The sequence below is a fragment of the Drepanopeziza brunnea genome (genome assembly GCF_022702325.1).
Source record: "Drepanopeziza brunnea f. sp. 'multigermtubi' strain 214-2 chromosome Unknown ctg6, whole genome shotgun sequence".
Lineage (NCBI taxonomy): Eukaryota > Fungi > Ascomycota > Leotiomycetes > Helotiales > Drepanopezizaceae > Drepanopeziza > Drepanopeziza brunnea.
The window spans coordinates 2,274,451-2,296,566 of record NW_027094069.1 but is presented as its reverse complement, the minus strand read 5'-3'; the positions used below and the strand labels follow the sequence as shown (position 1 = coordinate 2,296,566).

At 51.0% G+C, this 22,116-nt stretch overlaps 5 protein-coding genes across 5 annotated transcripts; 3 read left to right on the top strand and 2 right to left on the bottom strand.

The window, feature by feature from the left end:
- Positions 1 to 68: 68 nt before the first annotated feature.
- On the top strand, positions 69 to 9,327 carry L3040_004481 (uncharacterized protein; the record flags this gene model as incomplete). The annotated part of the gene is made up of 5 exons (XM_066155193.1): positions 69 to 1,055; positions 1,187 to 3,244; positions 3,325 to 7,762; positions 7,812 to 7,879; positions 7,933 to 9,327. 5 exons carry the CDS (start codon positions 69 to 71, stop codon positions 9,325 to 9,327), a joined length of 8,946 nt encoding a protein of 2,981 aa, XP_066011996.1.
- A 1,245-nt stretch (positions 9,328 to 10,572) lies between these two features.
- L3040_004480 (uncharacterized protein) lies at positions 10,573 to 13,745 on the top strand (the record flags this gene model as incomplete). The annotated part of the gene is made up of 4 exons (XM_066155186.1): positions 10,573 to 11,460; positions 11,507 to 11,569; positions 11,618 to 12,130; positions 12,177 to 13,745. The coding sequence occupies 4 exons, from the start codon at positions 10,573 to 10,575 to the stop codon at positions 13,743 to 13,745; spliced, it is 3,033 nt and encodes a 1,010-aa protein (XP_066011995.1).
- A 1,731-nt stretch (positions 13,746 to 15,476) lies between these two features.
- Positions 15,477 to 17,652, bottom strand: L3040_004479 (uncharacterized protein; the record flags this gene model as incomplete). The annotated part of the gene is made up of 2 exons (XM_007291537.1): positions 15,477 to 17,269; positions 17,352 to 17,652. 2 exons carry the CDS (start codon positions 17,650 to 17,652, stop codon positions 15,477 to 15,479), a joined length of 2,094 nt encoding a protein of 697 aa, XP_007291599.1.
- A 1,760-nt stretch (positions 17,653 to 19,412) lies between these two features.
- Positions 19,413 to 19,823, top strand: L3040_004478 (uncharacterized protein; the record flags this gene model as incomplete). Its single annotated transcript, XM_007291536.1, has 1 exon — positions 19,413 to 19,823. The coding sequence occupies one exon, from the start codon at positions 19,413 to 19,415 to the stop codon at positions 19,821 to 19,823; it is 411 nt and encodes a 136-aa protein (XP_007291598.1).
- A 623-nt stretch (positions 19,824 to 20,446) lies between these two features.
- Positions 20,447 to 21,590, bottom strand: L3040_004477 (uncharacterized protein; the record flags this gene model as incomplete). The annotated part of the gene is made up of 3 exons (XM_007291535.1): positions 20,447 to 21,235; positions 21,289 to 21,420; positions 21,471 to 21,590. The coding sequence occupies 3 exons, from the start codon at positions 21,588 to 21,590 to the stop codon at positions 20,447 to 20,449; spliced, it is 1,041 nt and encodes a 346-aa protein (XP_007291597.1).
- Between the last annotated feature and the right edge of the window lie 526 nt (positions 21,591 to 22,116).

Below are 22,116 nucleotides of genomic sequence, written 5' to 3'. Positions count from 1 at the left end.
GTCTGGCCTCATCATCTCTCTCGGCCCTTCAGTCCTCTCAGAGCGCGTATTCATCCGCCCTGTCGACCATGACCGAGTCCTTGAGTTCAGCGATCCCAAGTCAAGTGATCTCAAGCTTCTCCTCAATTTTGTCCGCCAGCAGTTCCATCGCAGAGTATGCATCGTCGCTCTCAGCTTCTGCCTCTTCGGCAAGCAATAGCATTCTCCAGAGCACAACGGAGTACCAGTCATCGACAGCATCCGCCTCATACAGCCTCACGTCAACCCTCTCATTCATTGAGACTGTCACAACTGACGCGAGCGGCACATCGATCACGGGTACTGCGACACAGACTGTTGTCTTCTCGACTACTGTGCCAAGCGTAAGTATAAGTGAGAGCGGGTCAGCATCGGTGGTCTCCAGCAGTGAGTACAGCACTCTGTTGCCGTCGCCGAGTGTTTCGAGTGGAGAGTTTACTGGTATATCCTCATCTTTACTTGCCATACCTTCCTCAATTGCTATCAGTGGAATATCTTCAATCGAAACTCGACTTGGATCTGGAAGTGCGACTGCGACTCTACCAGGATCTGGATCCACGACATTAGGAGCTAGCGGATCTTTATCTCTATCTACGCAAGCCAGTATCAGTTTCAGTGCTAGTGGCCCATTTATCGGTATATCTTCTAGTCAAGGTCAGATCTCATCTTTACTTGCCACACCTTCCTCAATTGCTATCAGTGGAATATCTTCTATCGAAACTCGACTTGGATCTGGAAGTGCGACTGCGACACTACCAGGATCTGGATCTACGACATTAGGAGCTAGCGGATCTTTATCTCTGTCTACGCAAGCCAGTATCAGTGTCAGTGCTGGTGGCCCATTTATCAGTATATCTTCCAGTCAAAGTCAGATCTCATCTTTACTTGCTACACCTTCCTCAGTTGCTGTCAATGGAATATCTTCTATCGAAACTCAACTTGGATCTAGAAGTGCGACTACCACTTTACCGGGATCTGGATCTACGACATTAGGTGCTAGCGGATCTTTGTCTTCATCTACGCAAGCCAGTATCAGTGTGAGTGCTGGTGGCCCATATAACAGTATATCTTCCAGTCAGGGTCAGATCTCAAGTATTGAAAGTGGAGTGTCTGTTTCTGAGGTAGGACTTTCCTTCCTCACGGAGAATGTGGTGCTTATAATTCACAGGCACCTTCTACCACCTACGCATCTACGACACAAAATGGATCCGCCTCAGCGCCCTCTACCACCCAGGGTAGTGGCTCGCTCAGCGCTGGTTCATCGACAAGATCGGGATCTCTGAGTCAATTCACGGAGAGTACCGCGGTCGTTTCAGAACTTTTCTCTTCCAGTCAAGTCGGACAAGGGAGCACAATCAGCACGAGCTCTCGGATTGTCTCTATTGAAACTTTCTCCAGTGCTTCGGCCGAAGCATCGCAGATTTCTGTTGTCTCGACTGGCTCAAACACCAACTACGTGGCCCCATCATCGTCGAGAAGTCAACTTATCTCTGAGGCGTCTAGTCTGAGCGAGGCCTTGTACTCATCCTCCCTCTCTCTGCTCTCATCCATGTACAGTCGAAGTGCCTTCACCACGTCCTACAGGGATCAAAACAGTACTGCTGTTGAATCCTCTGCCGCAACCATCATCGCACAATCCACGCTATTGTCTTCCGGTCAACCTTCATCCTCTCAGTCGTTCTCTGAGACTAGAGTTAGAGTGACTGCCTCGGCGGAGCCCTCAAGCCTTCCTTACTCCTCTGGACCGTCGTACTCATTAGCATCCACGAGCGGAGACCTATTCTCGAGCCGTGTTTCCGCACAGGGCACTTCATCGCAACCGCAGACTTCGGGATCCGCTGGGGTTGTGCAATCCACATCCGGAAGTCTAGAGCCGTCATTGTCAATCCCTGTTTCAGAAACTGGATTGCCCGTCACGCAAAACATATCCTCGTTGCTTGGAAGCGTGACAACCCAACAACAAAGCACGTCGCGTCTTTCGTCAGCTCAGGCATCATTGGAAGGGGTGTTAACATCATTGCTGTCACTTCCAACTGGCATCATAAGTACACAGCCGTCTGTATCTCAACCATTCGTGCCTTCCCTGACACAGAGTGGTGTTTCCGTCGGTTCCAGCCTGCCAGGTCTTCAAAATAGCAGCTCTGTCTCGTCAAGCACGATATTGCGCTTCTCTTCCCAGCCGAGCATTTCGCTCCCGACGGACGTCCTACTCTCTGAATCTGGAAGCAAAACCTCAACAGAATCGTCTTTTGTGGTCAGACAGTCGTCTATCCCCAGCGTCTTGTCTTCGCTCTCTGTACAACGAAGCTCAGGATCCGAGTCTGTACCTGCAACTAGTCGCATCATTTCTCCGTCTGGGAGCCAGTCGCTATCAGCAAGATCCGAGTCTGTACCTGCAACTAGCCGCATCATTTCTCAGTTTGGGAGCCAGTCGCTATCCACAGGATCATTCAGCCGTCTACAGTCTACAGCCACATCTAAAGTAGCATCTTCAGTGGGACAGATATCACTCCGTTCAATCTCATTATCCCAGCCAGCTTTCACAGCATCAGGTGTCTCTATTTCGAACCGTGCATCAACGACAAGTGTCAGCCGTCCATCTCTCGTTACCAATATTGCCACCAGCTCCGCGACATCCGCAAAATTTATATTGTCGTTCAACGTGGCTATACAAAATATTCCACCGGGTGCGACCGCAACTAGGCCGGGCAGGATACTGCCCAGGCAATCCGTGGACCAAGTCTACCTTGCGTTCGGCGTCGGCGGAGAAATCTGCATCACCACTACATGTACCCAAGCTACGATTTTCGAAATCGGCGATGACCAACGTCTGAGGGCGAATGGTCTCACAGCATTTGCCACTCAGCAAGAAGTCCTGACACCGGGCCCTCACTTATTCCGTTTTGGCACTCCTACTGCCAATGACATCGATGTCACCTTCTCTTATGTTAGGGGAGTGTTAACATGGGACAATCCTATCTTTGGTAACGCAAGGTTTTTTTCCTCTACCACAGATGAATGTGGCGTTGGTGTTACATTCGACGGCAGTTCTATTGATGGCTCTATTGAACAGTCTTTCAGTGTAGTGTCGGCCGACAATAATGCAGTTGTCTGTAATGAACCGAGCAGTGCTGTGGTGTTGGGCAGTACCTCACCAGGTCCAAGCACATTAACTTTGGCGCAGAGTAATGTTGGGGGTACCAGCACATTGGAGAATATACCTCAGGTAACTTCAGCATTTTCATTTGTCTCGGATCAAGTGCGGACATATTGATCGACCCTTTCCGGAACTAATTCTTCTTCCAGAGTCAATCACTTCGCACCACTATCACAGCTGAGACGTCGCAACCAACGCAGTCTTTCAATTTACCCCAGGTTTCAAGCAGGAGCGAAAGCGATTTACTACTTGGTCAAAGTTCCTCTTTAAGCAATGGACTTGGCCAGTCATCTCTCGCATCGCTAAGTCAAGAGAATCCGACAGCTACGCAGCAAAGCACACTGTCTTCAGAGCCTACGGCCCTCAGAGATTCCGCCACTTTATCAACAGCCCCGACAAGCTCTGGTGGTCTTCTCTCATCGCTATCGAGCCTGTTCTTTGCTCAAACCACGACAGTGGTGCAGCAAACAAGCGAAGGTACCTCGATACTGGCCTCCATCACCCAAGTGACTTCTCAATCTGCCTTTCCGACAAGTGATCGGACTGCTGAGTTACCATCCACGGCCTCGGAAATCATTTCGCCATCGTCCCTTGTCACTAGCCTGGCTTCTGATTCAGACGGTTTCCCGTCGACGGCCCTTTCACTGACACCAAGTCAGATCGAGACAACACCTGTGCTGTCTCTGGCCCTGAGTTCTTCCGCCCCAGAAGTGAGCGTCGCTACGAATACATTTACGGATATTGTTTCGGACTTGACGGCTGTGCCTACGGCTATTAGCTTAGGAAGTCTCTCTTTATCGCCCAGTTCTTCTGTGCCGCCTCTTGTCACTTCAGCTGGAAGCATCGCTCTGAGTTCTTTCGGCCTAGAGGTGACCGTCGCTACGGATACGGCAGAGCCTACGGCTATTAGCTTAGGAAGTCTCTCTTTATCGCCCAGTTCTTTTGTGCCGCCTCTTGTCACTTCAGCTGGAAGCATCGCTTTGAGTTCTTTCGGCCTAGAGGTGACCGTCGCTACGGATACGGCAGAGCCTACGGCTATTAGCTTAGGAAGTCTCTCTTTATCGCCCAGTTCTTCTGTGCCGCCTCTTGTCACTTCAGCTGGAAGCATCGCTTTGAGTTCTTTCGGCCCAGAGGTGACCGTCGCTACGGATACGGCAGAGCCTACAGCTACTAGCTTCTTGGAAAGTCTTCCTCTGACGCCCAGCTCCTCTTTGCCGCCTTTTATCACTTCAGCTTCTGTGCCGCCTCTTGTCACTTCAGCTGGAGGCCTCGCTCTGAGTTCTCTCGCCTCAGAGGTGACCGTCGCTACGGATACGGCAGAGCCTACGGCTATTAGCTTAGGAAGTCTCTCTTTATCGCCCAGTTCTTCTGTGCCGCCTCTTGTCACTTCAGCTGGAGGCCTCGCTCTGAGTTCTTTCGCCTCAGAGGTGACCGTCGCTACGGACACATTCACGGATATCATTTCGGACTTTACGGTAGAGCCTACGGCTACTAGCTTCTTGGAAAGTCTCTCGCCGGTCAGCTCTTCTGTGCCCCTTATCACCTCAGCTTTTGTGCCGCCTTTTATCACTTCAGCTGGAGGCCCCGCTCTGAGTTCTTTCGCTTCAGAGGTGACCTTCGCTACAAATACATTCACGGATATCGCTTCGGAGTTTACAGTAGAACCCACTGCTATTAGCTTGGAAAGTCTTTCTTTGTCGCCCAGTTCTTCTGTGCTTCTTGTCACTTCAGCTTCTGTGCCGCCTCTTGTCACTTCAGCTGGAGGCCTCGCTCTGAGTTCTTTCGGCCCAGAGGTGACCGTCGCTACAAACACATTCACGACTTCAGCTGCAGGCCTCGCTCTGAGTTCTTTCGGCCCAGAGGTGACCGTCGCTACAAACACATTCACGACTTCAGCTGCAGGCCTCGCTCTGAGTTCTCTCGGCCCAGAGGTGACCGTCGCTACAAACACATTTACGGATATTGTTTCGGACTTTACGGCAGAGCCTACGGCTATAGCTGGAGACAGTTCTTCCGTCCCAAGGGTGACCGTCGCTACAAACACATTCACGACTTCAGCTGGAGGCCTCGTTCTGAGCTCTTCCGCCCCAGGGGTGACCGTCGCTACAAACACATTCACCGGTATCGTTTCGGACTTTACAGCAGAGCCTACGGCTTCAGCTAGAAGCAGCTCTTCCGCTCTAGAGGTAACCATCGCCACAGACATACTCACGGATATCGTTTCGGACTTTACAGCAGAGCCTACGGCTTCAGCTAGAAGCAGCTCTTCCGCTCTAGAGGTAACCATCGCCACAGACATACTCACGGATATCGTTTCGGACTTTACGGCAGAGCCTACGGCTACAGCTAGAGACAGTTCTTCCGCCCCAGGGGTGACCGTCGCTACAAACACATTCACCGGTATCGTTTCGGACTTTACGGCAGAGCCTACGGCTTCATCTGGAGGCCTCGCTCTGAGTTCTTTCGCCTCAAAGGTGACCATCGTTACAGATATATTCACGGATATTGTCTCGGACTTTACGGCAGAGCCTACGGCTACTAGCGTCGTGGAAAGCCTTTCTTTGTTGCCCAGTTTCTCTGTGCCGCCACTCGTCACTTCCGCCGGAGGCCCCCCGGAGGAAACTTCATCGATCCTGGAACCAACGGAAGTCCCGTCAATCACCCGAGTTATATCGTCCACAATTATCGGAGACCCATCGCTGGCCGTTTCTAGCCCGTCTTCCGGTATCAATACTGGAATATTCACGATTCAACCGACAGCCATTGAAACAAACACTCCTGTTCCTTCATTCGTTGACCTCGCAACATCTGACATATCGAGCAGTAGCCTAAGTATCTCCGCAAGTCAAGACCAAGCGTCGAGCACTGTACTTACTTCGGATGTCGACCCAGCTCAAACTGCCCAACCATCTTTTACCGTCTCTGAAATCATCGGATCTTCCTCGGGTCTCCCAGAAACAGACACAGTCATATCAGTGAACACAAATCTTCCCGGTCCTTCGGCCTCAGACCCGCTGATCACTGCCACTTCTACGCCGGTCGATGTTTCTATTCCAGTAGAAAGTTCAGCCCCGGCTACAGCGGTGGGATCCCAGGGCGTGTCTTCGACTGAGAGCTTGAACCAAGACCAAACGACTGAAATATTGCTGCCGAGCTTTACCATTTCAGCCGTGGCTCCACCGACCACTGGTCTCGCATCGGATATTTTCACCACACAGGTGTCAGTTCAAGCCTCGATTGAAACCAGCATTCCTGTTGAATTCACATCATCAGAAGCTCCATCGATAACGGCACAGCCTACCGAAGTCCCGCCATACCCAACCGGCACCTTGCCCATCGCTTCAGACCCTCCAGTAGAGTCTATCAACACAAAGATTGAGTCGGATATCTACACGGATGATCCTTCTGAAGAGACTGTATTCCCAACCTCAACGGCAGCCCCAGCAGTCTCCGGGGATATACCAGTTGAGACCATCAGCATAAAACCTACACCAGGTCCCAGCTTTGCGTCTGTCACTACCACAGCGAGCGTTTCCCCCGAGATACCCCCCGCGACAGATCGATACCAAACCACAGAGCCTTCCGTCATTGTTGGGCCCTCGGTATACAACCCCATTCCGGCCACCGACCTTCCACCATACCAGACCGCACAGCCTCCAGTCGTTGTTGAATCCTCGGTATACAACCCCGTCCCGGCCACCGACCTGCCGCCATACCAGACCGCAGAGCCCCCAATCGTTGTTGAACCCTCGGTATACAACCCCGTCCCGGCCACCGACCTGCCGCCATACCCGACCGCAGAGCCCCCAATCGTTGTTGAACCCTCGGTATACAACCCCGTCCCGGCCACCGAACTGCCGCCATACCAGACCGCAGAGCCCCCAATCGTTGTTGAACCCTCGGTATACAACCCCGTCCCGGCCACCGACCTGCCGCCATACCAGACCGCAGAGCCTCCAGTCGTTGTTGAGCCCTCGGTATACAACCCCTTGCCTGTGTACTCCGGCGTTCCTATATCCGAAATATTGGTCAGTCCGACGAAACTAATATCACGCTCGGCGCCAATATCATTGCGGCCCACGATCACGGGTATCCCAGCGGTACCGATGACAACAAGCACGGTTTATGTTACGCAGATCAGCACTGTGACCTCTTGTGGCCAAACCAAAGTGAACTGCAGCCCAGGTCAAGTTGTTACTAACACGGTATCAACCTACACAACTGTTTACCCTGTAACGCCAACGCCTATCCAACCCCCTGGCTATACCACCTCAACGGTACAGACGGAGATCACGTACACCATCACAGCTTGTCCTTCCACAGTCAAGAACTGTCCAATAGGCCACGTGACTACTGACACAATTGACGTGTATACGACGGTTTGCCCAGTGAGCCCTATCAAGTCAGGCCACCCTGAGCCGCCCGTCCCAGCGAACACCTGTGAGAATATTGGTGTACTTGTGACGATTGTCGTGGATGTTACCGTCGAAGTCAATGTCTTGAATGACAAGACTGAAACGAAGTTCCAGACCAAGACATTCACGAAGGATTCGAACAGTCTTTGCAATCAACCAACATCTGGTCAACGTAAGCACTATGCATTCCCGTTTCGTTAAGCTCTCACTGACCAGAACAGCCTGTTACGCCTGCCATATCACATCCGCTGGCTACCCATTGCCCAGCTCGGACGTTACAGTAACGAGGGTATGATCCACGTCCTGGTTTGATTCTGGCTTGATCTAACTAACACCTCATAGACATTGGTCCGAAGCTGTGCTGATGGCGCACCAACCCCTCCGACATCGCTCGTCTTCCAGCCATGCTCGAAATGCTCTCCTACCACCATGAGCAACATTGTTCCGACCGTATCGCCTCCGAAGGCACCAGCTGGACCTCAGCCTGAAGGCCATGAAAGCTACCCCGTTGGAGATAACGTACCCACTCCGCCTCAAAGCCATGGAAGCGACAAACCAGTGGGAGGTGACGTGCATACTCCACCTGAAGACCACGGAAGCAACAACCCGGTGCCCAATCACCCTGAAGGCTATGGAAGCAATAAACCAGCAGGAGGCAACGTACACACTCCGCCTCAAGGCTATGATAGCGACAAACCAGCGGGAGATAAGATACCCGCGAAGCCTGAAGGCCCTGGAAGCAATAAACCAGCGGGAGATAACGTTCCCGCTCAACCGGACGGTCATGGAAGCGACAAACCAGCAGGAAATAACGTGCCTACTCAGCCCCAAGGCTATGGAAGCGACAAACCAGCGGGAGATAAGATGCCTACCCCGCCTCAAGGCCACGGAAGTGACAAACCAGCGGGAGGCAACGTGCCTGCTAAGCCTGAAGGCCCAGGAAGCAATAAACCAGCGGGAGATAACGTTCCCGCTCAACCGGACGGTCATGGAAGTGACAAACCAGCGGGAGACAACGTGCCTGCTAAGCCTGAAGGCCCAGGAAGCAATAAACCAGCGGGAGGTAACGTGCCTACTCAGCCCCAAGGCTATGGAAGCGACAAACCAGCGGGAGATAAGATGCTTACCCCGCCTCAAGGCCACGGAAGTGACAAACCAGCGGGAGGCAACGTACCCACTCCGCCTCAAAGCCATGGAACCGATAAACCAGCGGGAAATAACGTGCCCGCTAAGCCTGAAGGCCCTGGAAGCAACAAACCAGCGGGAGATAAAATGCCTCCTCCGCCTCAAGGCCATGGCAGTGACAAACCAGCGGGAAGCAACGTACCCACTCCGCCTCAAAGCCATGGAACCGATAAACCAGCGGGAAATAACGTGCCCGCTAAGCCTGAAGACCCGGGAAGCTACCCCGTTGGAGATGACGTTCCCAAGGATAAAGATACCAGCGATAAACACTTAAACGAGGGCGAATCCCACCCCCCTGCAGCAACCAAACCCGCTCCAGCAAGTCCACCCTCCAGTCCACTGCCCCACGTACCAGACCACGGCGCATTCATCGTCGACGCACCGTCGAACTACACCGCCTCCAACTACACCGCCTCAAACTTGACCGTTCCAGCAGGCAACAGCATGGCGCACAAGCAGACATATGTCTCTGGCGCCACTGCTGACACGAGGACGAACCATCTAGTCGTCGGTCTTTTCGCTACCGTTGCTGCCATGGTGGTTATGATTTGAGAATGGAATGCTTGCTCAGCGATGCGATTTCATAACCTCGATTCCTTTTTTTCGTGTTCTTGATCCTTTTCGCGAGGTTGGGAAATGGTTAGAGCTAGGCTAGGCTGGCTTGCTTGCATGCTTTGCTTTGCTTGGCTTTGCTTTGCTCCCTTTGGTAGGGAGAACCCATTCTGGTGTCCCGCTCATAGTTTCTTTTTACTTATAATTAGTTGCATTTTAGAACATAGATTTATTTATTACTTGTATCTGTCCCTTCTGTTTCTTTCTATCGGTTTATGTGGCTGTGAATAGGTAGGTCCGTTGTGTATAGAAACGTCAATGAGGGAATATAATAACTGAGATGATGATGTGCCCATAATAGGTACCCACACGTATCCTCCTAGAAGCCCCATGTAATTTGTCATAATGCAACCCGTAGGCGCGAGTTCAGTGCAGTTTTTAACTCTATGATATAGACGACCATATCATATCGCTAGAGTATAATTAGCGGCCTTAGCGAGACACACGTGACTTGGTAACTAATCCAATCCCTACGAGATCAAATTATCAGAGTGTACACCTGCCAGATTTTTTTGTTAGCTTCTGCTTCTTGTGATATCTTAATAGATATCTGATGTAAATACAAAATTCTTTTAGATGCTACCAATCGTTGGTTGACTGCTTCGTACTACGTATATTAGTCGTACAGCTCATCTTGGGGGAACCGGAAGCTGGTGTATAGCGATTCGAATACCGGTAGTTTTGAGTAATTTGTTGCTTTGGCATGTCAGACATACACGTGAACGAACCAACGTGTTGCTATTCCACGCCTAACCCGTCTGGGGCACTCAAGAAATAGTCTCTCTACCTACCCATGCGCCGGCTTTTACCTACCGGTAGTCTGCGAACACTCGGTTAAAATCAAGACAAAGTCAAAGGCTATCTATGCAACTGAGAAGTGCAGCCGTTTTTTGACGATTGTTTGTCAATTCTAGCACTGAATACGTAGGTTTGAAAAATAATCTTTGTATCTTATTCTTCTGATGTTATCTATCCATTGTCTCGTTTTAAAGTCCAATAAATGACGTATGTGCCAGCCGAGGCTGAACCTGGCAAATCTCGATTTGGGCGCGTCACATCAGAAGAAGCACCTAACCACAATTGCGAGCAAAGTTCCAACAGGTATTTGCTGTATTCTCTCGTCGAAGCGAACGATATACCTGATGCGCAGTCCACCGGCTCCTTGAATACCACACGGCACGCATGATGACCTCAAGCTGTAACGTATGGCAGAGGTTCCTGGACCGCTGCATCGAGACGCGCCTTGACCCTGAAACCTTCAAAACCTACGTCGAGCTCCTCCACAACCAAAGCCCCCTTCAGCCAGCACGGATACTAGATATTTTTCTTGCGCCGCGAGAAGATATCAATTCGGCTCTCGATCCGCGTGTCGTCCGCTACCTGCAGGTTCTGCTGAGCCTGGATCTGGTCAATGTGCCGACCCTGTTGAGGGCGTTGTGGAAGGTCTCGAGCTTCCGAGAAGATGAACTCGAGCAGGATGGAGGAGAGAACAAGAAGCCGCCGAGAAGATGGACAAATTCATATGCGGCGGAGGAGACGCTGTTCTACCGCATCACGAAACACATCTCCTCGGGCGCAGCGCCTCGCGACCTTCAGGAGATCGTGGAATTGATCAATGCGTGTGTACGGTGGATGGGGACGATGGTTACTGCGGCACACCCCGTGCGCCAGATGATGGGTTTGGCTCCCACGAGTCCGGCTGAAATGGCAGCAGTGCACATGGCTCTTGGTACATTGGTTGTCTCGGTGGTGGAGAGTGATCGAGTACTACACTTTCTCAGAAGAAGGGCGGTACCGAAGTCTACACGGCTAGAGCTGGGAAAAGCGTTGGCAGGATTCGTGCCGCTGTTGATAGAGAGCAGCCCTCAGAGTGCTGGAAGGCTGGAGATTTTTCGGACGGAAACACTGATTTCGTTCGAACCTCCTGAACCGAAGGAGCCCAAAACTGGAGCGGACAAGGAGATCGAAGATATGCTACAGGCAGGCTTGGAGCCAGGAGTAGACAGTATGGTTGTAGAGGAACTTCCAGTCGTCAATACTAGGGCGGGCTTGTATATCTACCTCAACTCTCTGGTAGGTCGGATGAAAACTACCAGGGTTCGCGTGCTGATGTTGACAGCTCGTTGCTCGACCATTGGTGGATGATGGTGCCATATTTCAATATCTCCATAACAGATACCAAGTTTGCTGCCGTATCTTAGAACAGCAAGTGCTTCGCTAACTCGAATAGGACGATATCCGATCTACCATGGTAGATCTTATTCTCGCAGCGTTTGATGTCCTCGCAAATGCAACGTTTCGCAACGAACGAGCCCAGACTACAAACATTCTCAGATCCTTCCTCATCAACAAGATCCCGCTTCTCCTCTCAGCTTTGTCGTCGTCACTTTTCCCACCTCTCACCTCTGAGTTTTGTATCACAGAAGCTCTGAGGCATGTCGATACCACGGTCTTTCCCACACTATCCAACATGTTTGATGAGACGAGCAACAATAACATGTTCTCCGACTCGGTGCGGCAGGATTTCTGCTTTGCATGTTGTCTACACGGCTTATTGGAAGAGTCGAGTATCGAAGAGCTATTGGGCGACATTCCAATGCAGAGTTTACCAGCAGGTGGTAGGTATATGAAAGAAGACCTGGTTCAGCAATGCTTGTCAGATCCGGAAAGGACCGAGGGTTTGGTCGATGAGTTGGAGCATATGGACGGAAACGTCGGGGCTGTAAGCCATGCTATCACAGAGGCGAGTATTGAATACCCCATGTGAGAATCAAAATTAACAACATAAGGTTATTGCACGACTATGTAGCAATAAGGAGACAATGTCCCTGAAAAGTTTGTGTAATCAGCTTGTCAGGAGACCATACTCGCTTGACGTGATGCTTCTTTTCGACAAACCTTCAACATTCCTCCAACCAATCTGCGACCTGCTTGATAACTGGCGATATGACGAGGACCAAGGAGAGTACCAGCCCGTATACGAAGAATTCGGAGCCATTCTTCTGCTGGTCTTATCATTCACTTATAGATACAACCTATCTACTGTCGACCTAGGAATACGAAACCCGAATTCGTTTGTCGCCAAGCTTCTCAATCGCGGCCATCTTAGCCGTAAGATGGAAGACATGACCGAGGCCGAATCGCAACATCTCAAGGGCTGGATACAAGGTCTGTTTGACAACGAAAGTGGTGGGCTCGGAGATGAGTTGATGTCGTCTTGCCCACCGCAAGACTTTTACCTTCTGGTGCCGACCCTCTTCCATGAGACTGCCTTGGCATGCTCAACCAAAGTTCTGTCTGATGAGACACTGAAAGGTGGATTGGAGTACTTGGTCGACACTTTCCTCCTCCCATCCTTGGTTTCTGGCATCAACTGGTTGGCATGCCAGCTTTGGGAATCCCGCGGTGACGCCAACGCTGTCCTTCAAATCCTCTCTGTACTTATCACGAATCCGGCCTCCATATCCAATAACACCGAAGCCTCTCAGATGCTCAACTCAATTCTCAACATCGTAGCTAAGAACCTAGAGCAAAGTCTCCGCTGGCTCCAACGCGCCGAGCCGTCACGACAAGACATCGAGCCTCTTCTCAAAGCCCTCCGCGGCAACCTCGGCTGGGAACGTCGCGGTGCAAGCGACCACACCGAACTCGAGTCCTGGACCGGCTCACCAAGTGGTGGTCTCATCGTCGCCATCAACTCAACTCTCGGAAATATGGTACAGTGGGCTCTCAACCCACGCCTAAGCAGCCATCCTGCAAACTACACCCACCGGCTCATCCTCGTCGCCGTCAAAATGCTAGGCGCCAAACGCGTCCTAGCCGCTCTCATCGATGAATTGAAGACGCACATTGAAAACGGCAGTGGAAGTGCCGCCCTCGATGCAGCATGCGCTATCGTCTGCGCCCCGGAACCCGCGAGCTGGGACACGGGAAGCCAAATCGATGTCATCCCGCCTCAACAGCGGCGCATGAACCTCCGCGAAGCTCTCAAGTCCGAGGCCGAAGACGCCCCCCAGCTGCACAAAACGGAGCCCTGTCGCGCCGAGACGATCGTACGCCTGTACCGCAAGGTGGAAGCCCAGCTCAGCATGCCACAGCAGGCTATGGATGCACTGGGCGATCTCAACAACGCCATCGACGCCGCGGGCATGGATGCGCTGGCGTCCGTGGTGGATACCGGCCGGGGGAACCTTTTGATTGGCTCCCTGGGAGGTGAGCATGGGGACTTGATGTCGGGGCTGATGGGGGGCGGGGAAGATCTATTGGGATTTGGAAGTGGAGGCGATCTGGGGGGTGGGATGGGGGATGGTATGGGGGATGTTATGGGGGGTGGCATGGGGGGTGGCATGGGCTTTTGATTGGAGTTTTGTTTGTATCTTTGTGTTGTTGAGAGAGCGCTTGGTAAGTTGTAAGGGAGGTGCTTTTCGTCTCTGGTCTTTGGAGTTCGAGATATGTACCTTCACAGTCGAGGTGTTAACAGCTAGTCCCCTGGGGTATCTGGGATGGTGCGGATAGGTAGTTAGTTAGGTATTTCTTTTTTAAAAAAAAAATTATGCCCGTTATCATCATAATTTTACCACCACTACCACTACTATTTAGAGTGAGTCCTGCCCCTCCTTCCTGCCCCCCCCCCCCCCCCCCCCCCCCATAAATAAATCGGCCTAGGAAGATGTGATGTGAAGTACTCTCGCGAGCTTTACGGAGTATCAAAGGGGATGATGATATATGAGGATGGATGGTGTTAGATAGATAGGTAGGTAGTTTTATTAGGTTGTTGAAACTGGGTTTACGGAGTAAGGGGATTTTTTTTTTTTTATAAGTATGTATACGGAGTAAGCGAAGTAAGCGAGAATTGAATGGCGAGCGGTTTGCCACTTTTTTTTCTTCCTTTTTTTTCTTCTTTATCTTCTTGTAGGAATGTAAGCACCAGGTCACGTGGCTACAATAGGGTATGCCGGCCTTGGCACCAACATATAGCTCTCCCTTAGCTACCTTAGTGACCCCGCTCGGATTATTCTCCCGGGCGCAGCCTTCGCTTAACTCCTCCTACACGGTTTAAAAATATCTACACGGTTTAAAATCTATCAACCGAGCTGTTTTGAAGGATAGTGGCCAACCGTGTAGACCTGCTACACGGTCTGCCCCACGGTTCTAGAATCCCGGCTTGCTCCGCTAAGGTAGGTAGTATAGCTGAGCCTCTTCAGACTTCAGGAATATACTTGGTAAACACTACTCGGTATAATTTGTACTTCTCACCACCGGATTGCCTGTGCAACCGACACTTCTCTCTCTCTCTCTCTCTCCCTCCTTTTTTTTTTTTTTTTTTTTTTTTTTTTTTTTTCGTTTCTCGTGTTTAGTCGCTGATTACGGAGATCATGTAATGAATGCAATGCGTATTAAAAAGTAGAGTATTTAAATTTCTCTTATCTTAAGAAGAAAGAGCAGATTTCCTCTTTGATTATTATGTTTATCTTGACATTGATTATTTCAAGCGGATATAATGAACGGATGGGGGATCCAGCCCGAACGATAGGTTACCCCAGAACAAGTAAAGCCATAAACGCTTATTTCATACCAAAACTTGTCAATTTGAGAGCGCAAACTTTTTTTTTTTCCCAATCGGAAGCTTTAAATGATAAATAAAAATTATAAACCTTTCAGTAGATACAAATAGCTCATAACTCTGAGACGGTTTTATTCCATATCGTTTGAGAGAGGGCTAGGTAGAGCAGGAAGCATGGAATGTTGGCTTTCGCTTAATATTTAGAGTTATACCCGCAAATTTAATTTTGGAAGGGGTAGAGTAGAAAAGAAAAAACGAGGGGAGCGATGTCGGCTCTTATCCTTTGCATTTAGTTCCATTGAATAAGCAGATTTAAGATCAATGGTCCAATTAAATAGTTTCCCGAAAGTGGGATTGATGGATTCTCGCTAATGTGAAATTTTCTCTCGAAGTGTTGACCCTTAGTTTTGGTGCTAAAAGGGGGTCTATGCATTATAACATCGTTAGTACTGTACCTACTGGATCCTCGCCGGTCGCGGTCCCTGACCAGCCAGCCCGTTCGATGATGTCCGCCTCGATTTATACATTAAACTTGACTCTCTGCAAGACTCGACGCTTCTTTTCCATCCCCGATTTCGCAGCCGCGTTCCGGGATATTCTTATTTAGAGGCGATGTGATGGCTTCTCGCATATCATGATACAGCACGACGGCCCCGGGCTGTGGCTGTGGCGAGGAGATAGAGGGAAGTGAGAAGTTCCAGCCCACGCGCTCCAACTTGCCGACGAGATGCTGCTTCATGCCTACGAAGCGGATGGGGACCTCGGTGCCGGCGTAGGCCTTCAGCTCGGTCTGCGTGTCCTGCAAGGCGAGGATGCCCGTCTCGTCAATATAGATGACGGATGAGAAATCGATGACCAGGAGCCTGATCTGCGGCAGGTCATCGTCGGCGGCGTCGGAAAGATGCGGAGGAGAAATATTTTTGTTGTTGTTGTTTTTGTTGTCGTTGGCGTAGCGTTCTCTCAAGCGCGCAATGTGCTGAGTGCCGAGCTCGTTCCAGAGCCGGTCGGGATCCGTTTTGTTGCGCGAGAATGATGATGGTGCAGGCGCGCCCGAATGGAAAGCCTGCACGGTGTCGAGGATGGAGGCTTTCGCGCGCGAGGCGTTGAGGAAGATGATGGGGTGGCTGAACCTCACCACGGCAGTCCCGGCTGGGATGTGATCGATGCCGCAGCCGCTGTCGGCGGACGGCCGGGGGTAGTAAGTGGCGAGATCGTCTCGCGGGTCCAGGCCTCGGCCTTTGAGGAAGAGAGTCTGGAGGATGGTGCACAGAAGCATGAAGCCGGTGGCGAGCTCGATGCCCATCTCGGCCGAGACGAAGAGGGTGACCCAGAAGGCGATCTGCGACGCCGTAAAGTCGACCAGCGACACGTTCCAATAGCCGACGAACACGGAAGGGGAGGCGACGATGGACCACACGGCTACGATGATGACGGCCGATAGGGTGGCCTTTGGGATCCAGAAGAGCGCCCCGGTCAGGGCGTAGATGGAGACGAGGACCGTCCCGGCCGTGAATAGCCCATACAGAGGCGACTTGACCCCCGATTCCGAATTGACCGCAGTACGTGAGGCGGCGCCGCCTACAGCCATGCCGCCCATGAAGCTGTTGAGCACGTTGGCGACGCCGAGGAATGTGAGTTCCTGGCTTGGATCGATCGCGTAGTGATTCTTCCGGCCGAACGACTTCGCGATGGCGATGTGCTCCAGCGCGGCCGCGAGGAAGACGGCCAGGCTGGGCGAGAAGACCCGGCCTACCAGCGCCATATCCGGCGCCCGGGGCGGGAGGAGCCCGGCCGGAATCTTCCCCGTGAGGGCGAAGATGGGCGTCTGGATGTTCCGGTTGGCGACGAAGCTGATGACCGTGAAGAGGAGGATGGTGATGGCGTTCCGGCCGATGGAGACGATCCACATTACTTTGCTCCTCTTGCCGTACCGCTGGCCCAAGACTTGCATCGCGACGAGCATGAGGATGCCTACGATCCCGACGACGAGAGTCACCGGCTTGGTCCGGGGGAGTTTGGCGAAGATGTCGTGGATCTGGTTCGCAACGCCGCTGCCGACGTCGGTCTCGCCGAAGATGGCGGGGACCTGGCCGACGATGATGGTTATTGCTGCGGCGGAGATGAAGCCGGTGAGCACGGGATGCGAGACGAGCTCTAGGAGAAAGCCGAGTTTGAGCAGGCCCAAGACGAGACAGTACACGCCGACCGAGAAGGATATGGCAACTGCGATGGCGGTCGATGTGTATCCCTCGGCACTGACGTCCTTGATGATCTGAGCCGTGAGAAGGCCGATGATTGATGTTGGTCCGGTATTGGCATCTAGAAGAAGAAGAAATAAAAAGCATCAGTTAAAAAGACCTCAGATGTTTTTGACCCTTTTTCTTTTCACTTGTCAACTTACCTTTTGAAGTTCCCATGATGAAGTATAGGATAGACGGCAACCACGCAGCCAGCAGCCCGTCCTGCAGAGGGATACCCGCAATCTTTGCATATGCCAACGCTTGCGGCACGAGGACGACCCCAACGGTCAAGCCCGCGATCGAATCATTGACGATCCATCGCGGTGCGTATCTCGGCAGCCATTGTACTGCTGGGACTTTCTCTAAGAGGTATCTGCCCGTTGCCGAGGGGAGGTCACTCGCGCATTGGCGAACGAGGTTGCTGGCTCGGCTCACATTATGGTCCTTCATAAATGCATCCATGATCGATTCACATGAGTAAGACTAAGCAGATTAATTTGAATGATTTTTTTTATGAATTAAAAGAATACTGAGTTGGGGAAGTTAATGATGAAAAAGATGGAGAGGAGGGCTCTTCTGGCTTGGGCTTTGTATCGCCCGTACATATATCTCTTCAAGAAGAAGTGTGCCATGGGATTACCCCCGCCGTTGTAAACACTGCCCGCCTCTTCTGCCATGGACCTGTATGGTATGGCACTATACTGACATGAGCTGAAAGTGCTACGATGACGATGGGTAGCCATCAGCTGGGTAATCGAATCATTGCGTCCAAATAAGCGTTTGCCCATCAAGAAAGCCAAGCCGGGCTAGCAGCGGATCCGGGGTTGGCGATCAATTCCAAAAAGAAGGCACTTTGATAGGCCAGCAGTTTGTTTCTGAGGCTTGTAAGAAAAAGATTATGCTCACATCTGACAACACTGAAACGAATGTTGGCAGCTAAGCGAGCAACGAGATCGAGTCGTTGCCTGCGGCTATCGGATGGATCTAAGGCGAAACAAAATGAGTCAGTCATGGAAGTGGCAAATGTTGTATCGTAGTCATTAGTGGCGTGTCTCAATGGGTTCGATGTTGATATATGACAAGTGTATTAGCATTTGGCCTTTGCAGAGCCGCTTTCCTGCTGACACCAACAGAAAGTGTCATAAGAACCCAATTTTTAATCACCAACAGTTCATATAAGCACTTACCAATTTTTTTCTCCAAAGTATCATAAAGCACCTACTCTTCCCTACATTCAAGCTTCAAAATAGAACCACTCAATCAAGGCCCACCCCAGCCAACGGGTACCTACCTCCCCACCCCTCTGCTCTGAGATAACCTCCCTTCCTAGACTTTCAATAGACCCCAAGATCCAAAACCTCAAAACCTCACTACCTCTTCGTGCGACAGCCCACAATCATCAAAGTCTATTCAGTCGTCGATAGTTATAATATAACCCGATCTTATTCACCGGTGAGATAGATCTTGCTTGAAAGGAAACCACTTTCGCGGGGGCGAATGTTTCGAGCCCCATTAAGTAAAACCAGCATAGGTATGTAATAATAAAAAAACTCCCTCCATCGACTAGCTAGGTTATATACTGCCGATTATTATTTCGCCGGCAATGTCTCGGCTTTGGTCATCCTTATTGAGAACCGCGGGGATGGAAAAGTAGGTAAAGCTTGGCGGAGCTTATGCATGTTTGTTTTAAAATCAATATACATTATTAATGAACAGTAAAGACGGCTCGATTAACAGTAGCTATTTTTCACTTCGTCTTCATCTCGATATTTTCCTAATACTTCGGACCTCAATTGAACAGCAATGTCTATGCCACGTTATGATCTCAGGCCTTTGAAAATTATTTGCATGGGTACTTTCGTTCCAGAACCGTCTTGATAGCTTCATAACGTCAATAAAACTTGTCAAAGTAAGCACATGGCAAAGCAGAGCCATGCGCAAGAAGCTGCTAATATAGTATCGAATGAAAGGACTTCTAGTGCCGTAATCAACCATTGAAATAACCGCTTGAAAGAATCGCGGGCTGCACCCAACAGCCTGAAATCTCCGGGATCGAGACTTTCGAGCATTCCTTCGACTAGAGAGCAACAAAGATCTCGAGGGGGCATCACAGGATGTAAACCGAGGTCCACTTTGTACAGGATTGAAAAAATCACCGAGATCTACTCGATATAAGTCGGGATATTATGAATACCGAACTGGAGCAAGATCATTATGCCATTATGGGCGTACCTCAGAGCGCCGAAAAGAGAGAGATCCGAAAGGCATTTATGGGCCTGTCGCTGCTGGTCTATCCAGATCATAACATGGGATACAAAGAGCCTTTTGATGCTACTTTCAAGATTGTAATTTCCAATATAAGCCCAGAGATGACTGGCGCCAAACATTCAGAGATTGCAGCAGCAAGAAGCCAGGTTGAAGAGGATAGAGTGGTACCAGAGCCAGGCCTTGTACCGCACGAGACTGGTTTCTCTACGAGAGCAAGTCGCGGAACTGAGACGTGGTCTCGAGAAATTTCGCGGAACTCGAAATTCTATCTTTACAAACACGGAACAGGATCTGGCGGAGATGAGGTCCCGTTTATGGATGTCGAGGATCGGCAAAAGTTCGCGATTGGATCGGTGTATAGATAAAATAATGACGCTCGTGAAAACCAATGGGCAGATGGCTTGGGAAGCCCGGATCCAGGACGACGTACTTCTCTGGAGCGAGGAGAAACAACGGATAGAAGACGGAGACTACTACAACTCACCTCGGTGGTGAAATCCAGAGAAAATCGCATTTCAGAACCAGCACTGGGCAACGAATAGGAAGTGGTGGTAAGACAATATCAGCATTTCCCCCGAGCCTCGGAATGCTTTTGCGCATGAAAGATTTCCCTTGCGCCTTTGCAATGAACGGCGTCATATGTAGAGCCGGTGAGAAAAATATCGCAGTCGGGCGTGGTGACTGACAACAGAGCGAACATACGAGAGATGCCAATATTGAACAATCCCCGGTTCCAGAATTGGCTAGCATGGCGGCTTGGACATCCATTTGTACGGAAATAGCGGACTTCTCTTCTACTGTACCGCGTAATCCGTGGTCATGGCATCCATATGAGGGTTGTTATCGCCTGTGGCAAATGCGGCACATTATATTGCCATTCATGGTAGTCGTGGCAGTGGGAAGGCCCCAAAAGGAGAGAGTGTAGGTAGAAAGGGCTATCAATACTTTAGCGAACCAACGTCCTGTCCAGAATAGAACTCTTTTGATTTCATGCCGTCTTTGAGTATGTGCTCGGGTGACCATGCTTCTTCCCATATGACCGAACCTTCCCATCCAAATCCATCTTGATGAAGAACATGATAGGAGCCACTACCCAGGTCAGCAGCGTGTCCCACAGCCAATTATTCCTCGCGGCTCCAGCCCACGAACAAGCCCTCATGGCCTGGCCCAGAAATCCTACCACAATCAAATACTCCCCGTTCTCCAGGCCCTTGATAGACTTCGCGGCAACCTCATCAGGCGTCTGTACCGGATCACCCTCTTCCATAATCTGCGTAATCTTCGGCTTCGTCTTGTTCTCGTTCTGCAGTCCTGGACTATCGATTGTGCCAGGAAAGACAGTATGGATCTTGACGCTGTCCCCATACAGCAGCAGTTCATGTGCCAGTGTATCGCTTAAACTCTTGACCGCAGCCTTTCCGGGACTATACGGTGAATACCCAACGACCGTAAACAGGCCCAGCACCGAGCTCGTGAACACCAGATGTTTGGTTCCGGACCTGCCCACTTTATCTAGCGCCAACCACTGACGCAGTATCGCGTGTGCCATATCCGAGCATGACCAGTAGTTGAGATTCATCTGCTGTCGCATAACGGACTTTGGGGTATCGAGAAAGAGGCTCGGGTGTGAACCGCCGGCCACGCACCACACGACGTCTGGAGCCTCGCCCTTGTTCCAGACAATCGCCTCAGCGATGACGCGATCGGCTGCCTCTTCTTCGGCTAGGTCTGCGCTGATGTAGTGAAATCGTTGGGTAGATGGGCTTGCTGCTGAGGCCTGGTGCAGTGTAAGCATAGTGGCGTCTTGTAGTTCAGGGAAGTAAGGTATACCTTTACTGCAGCCAATGCCTGCTCCAGCTTGCCCACATTGCGGGAAACGATGATCACATTGGCCCCCTTTTGCGCGAGCTGCACGGCGGCGCTCCTGCCCATACCCTCCGAGGCGCCGGTGATGAGGACTGTCTGTCATTGTCAGCGAGGCTGAAGGGGGAAGGAGAAGGCTGAGGCTTCACTTTGCCCTTGACATCGAACTTATTGCCGCCGAAGAGACCCATGATTGAAGGAAGTAGTACCAGGAGGCCGACGATGATACTCGCAATGGTCCAGAACCCAAGGTCGAAGATTGAGGCCATCGCGATAGATAGACTTGGTGTCAGCACTGACTGGATTGGAAATATGACGGTGCTTGAGTTTTTCCCTGGGAAGCCTGACCCCGATAAGCCGATAAGCTAATCAAGGGCTTCAAGGGGGTAAACTTGACCCACTCCCTAACCGAGCCTAAAACGGGCATTTGTTTTGACTCCCATATACGTAGTAAGAGAGCGCGTGCAAGGAGTCAAGTTATTCTTGACCGGAGACTGATGTAGGACACAGCAATCCATCCAAATTTCACGAAGACGGTACGTCTTCGGTTCGGGACGCAAGTCGACAGGATTGTAGCTGTGATGAGCCAATCGTAGGAGGATATTGGAAGTCGAGGAGGTCCAATCGTAACGTCTCTAGGAATCTCAGAGGAATCTCAGAGGAATATCAGAACTATGATGCATATGACGGCTGCAGCACTTCAATTAGAGAAATCCCATCTCGCAGACTCACGAGCTTGAAATATGTCATCATATCAGGCTTCTACGCTCCAGCCCCATTACAAGCCCATATGCT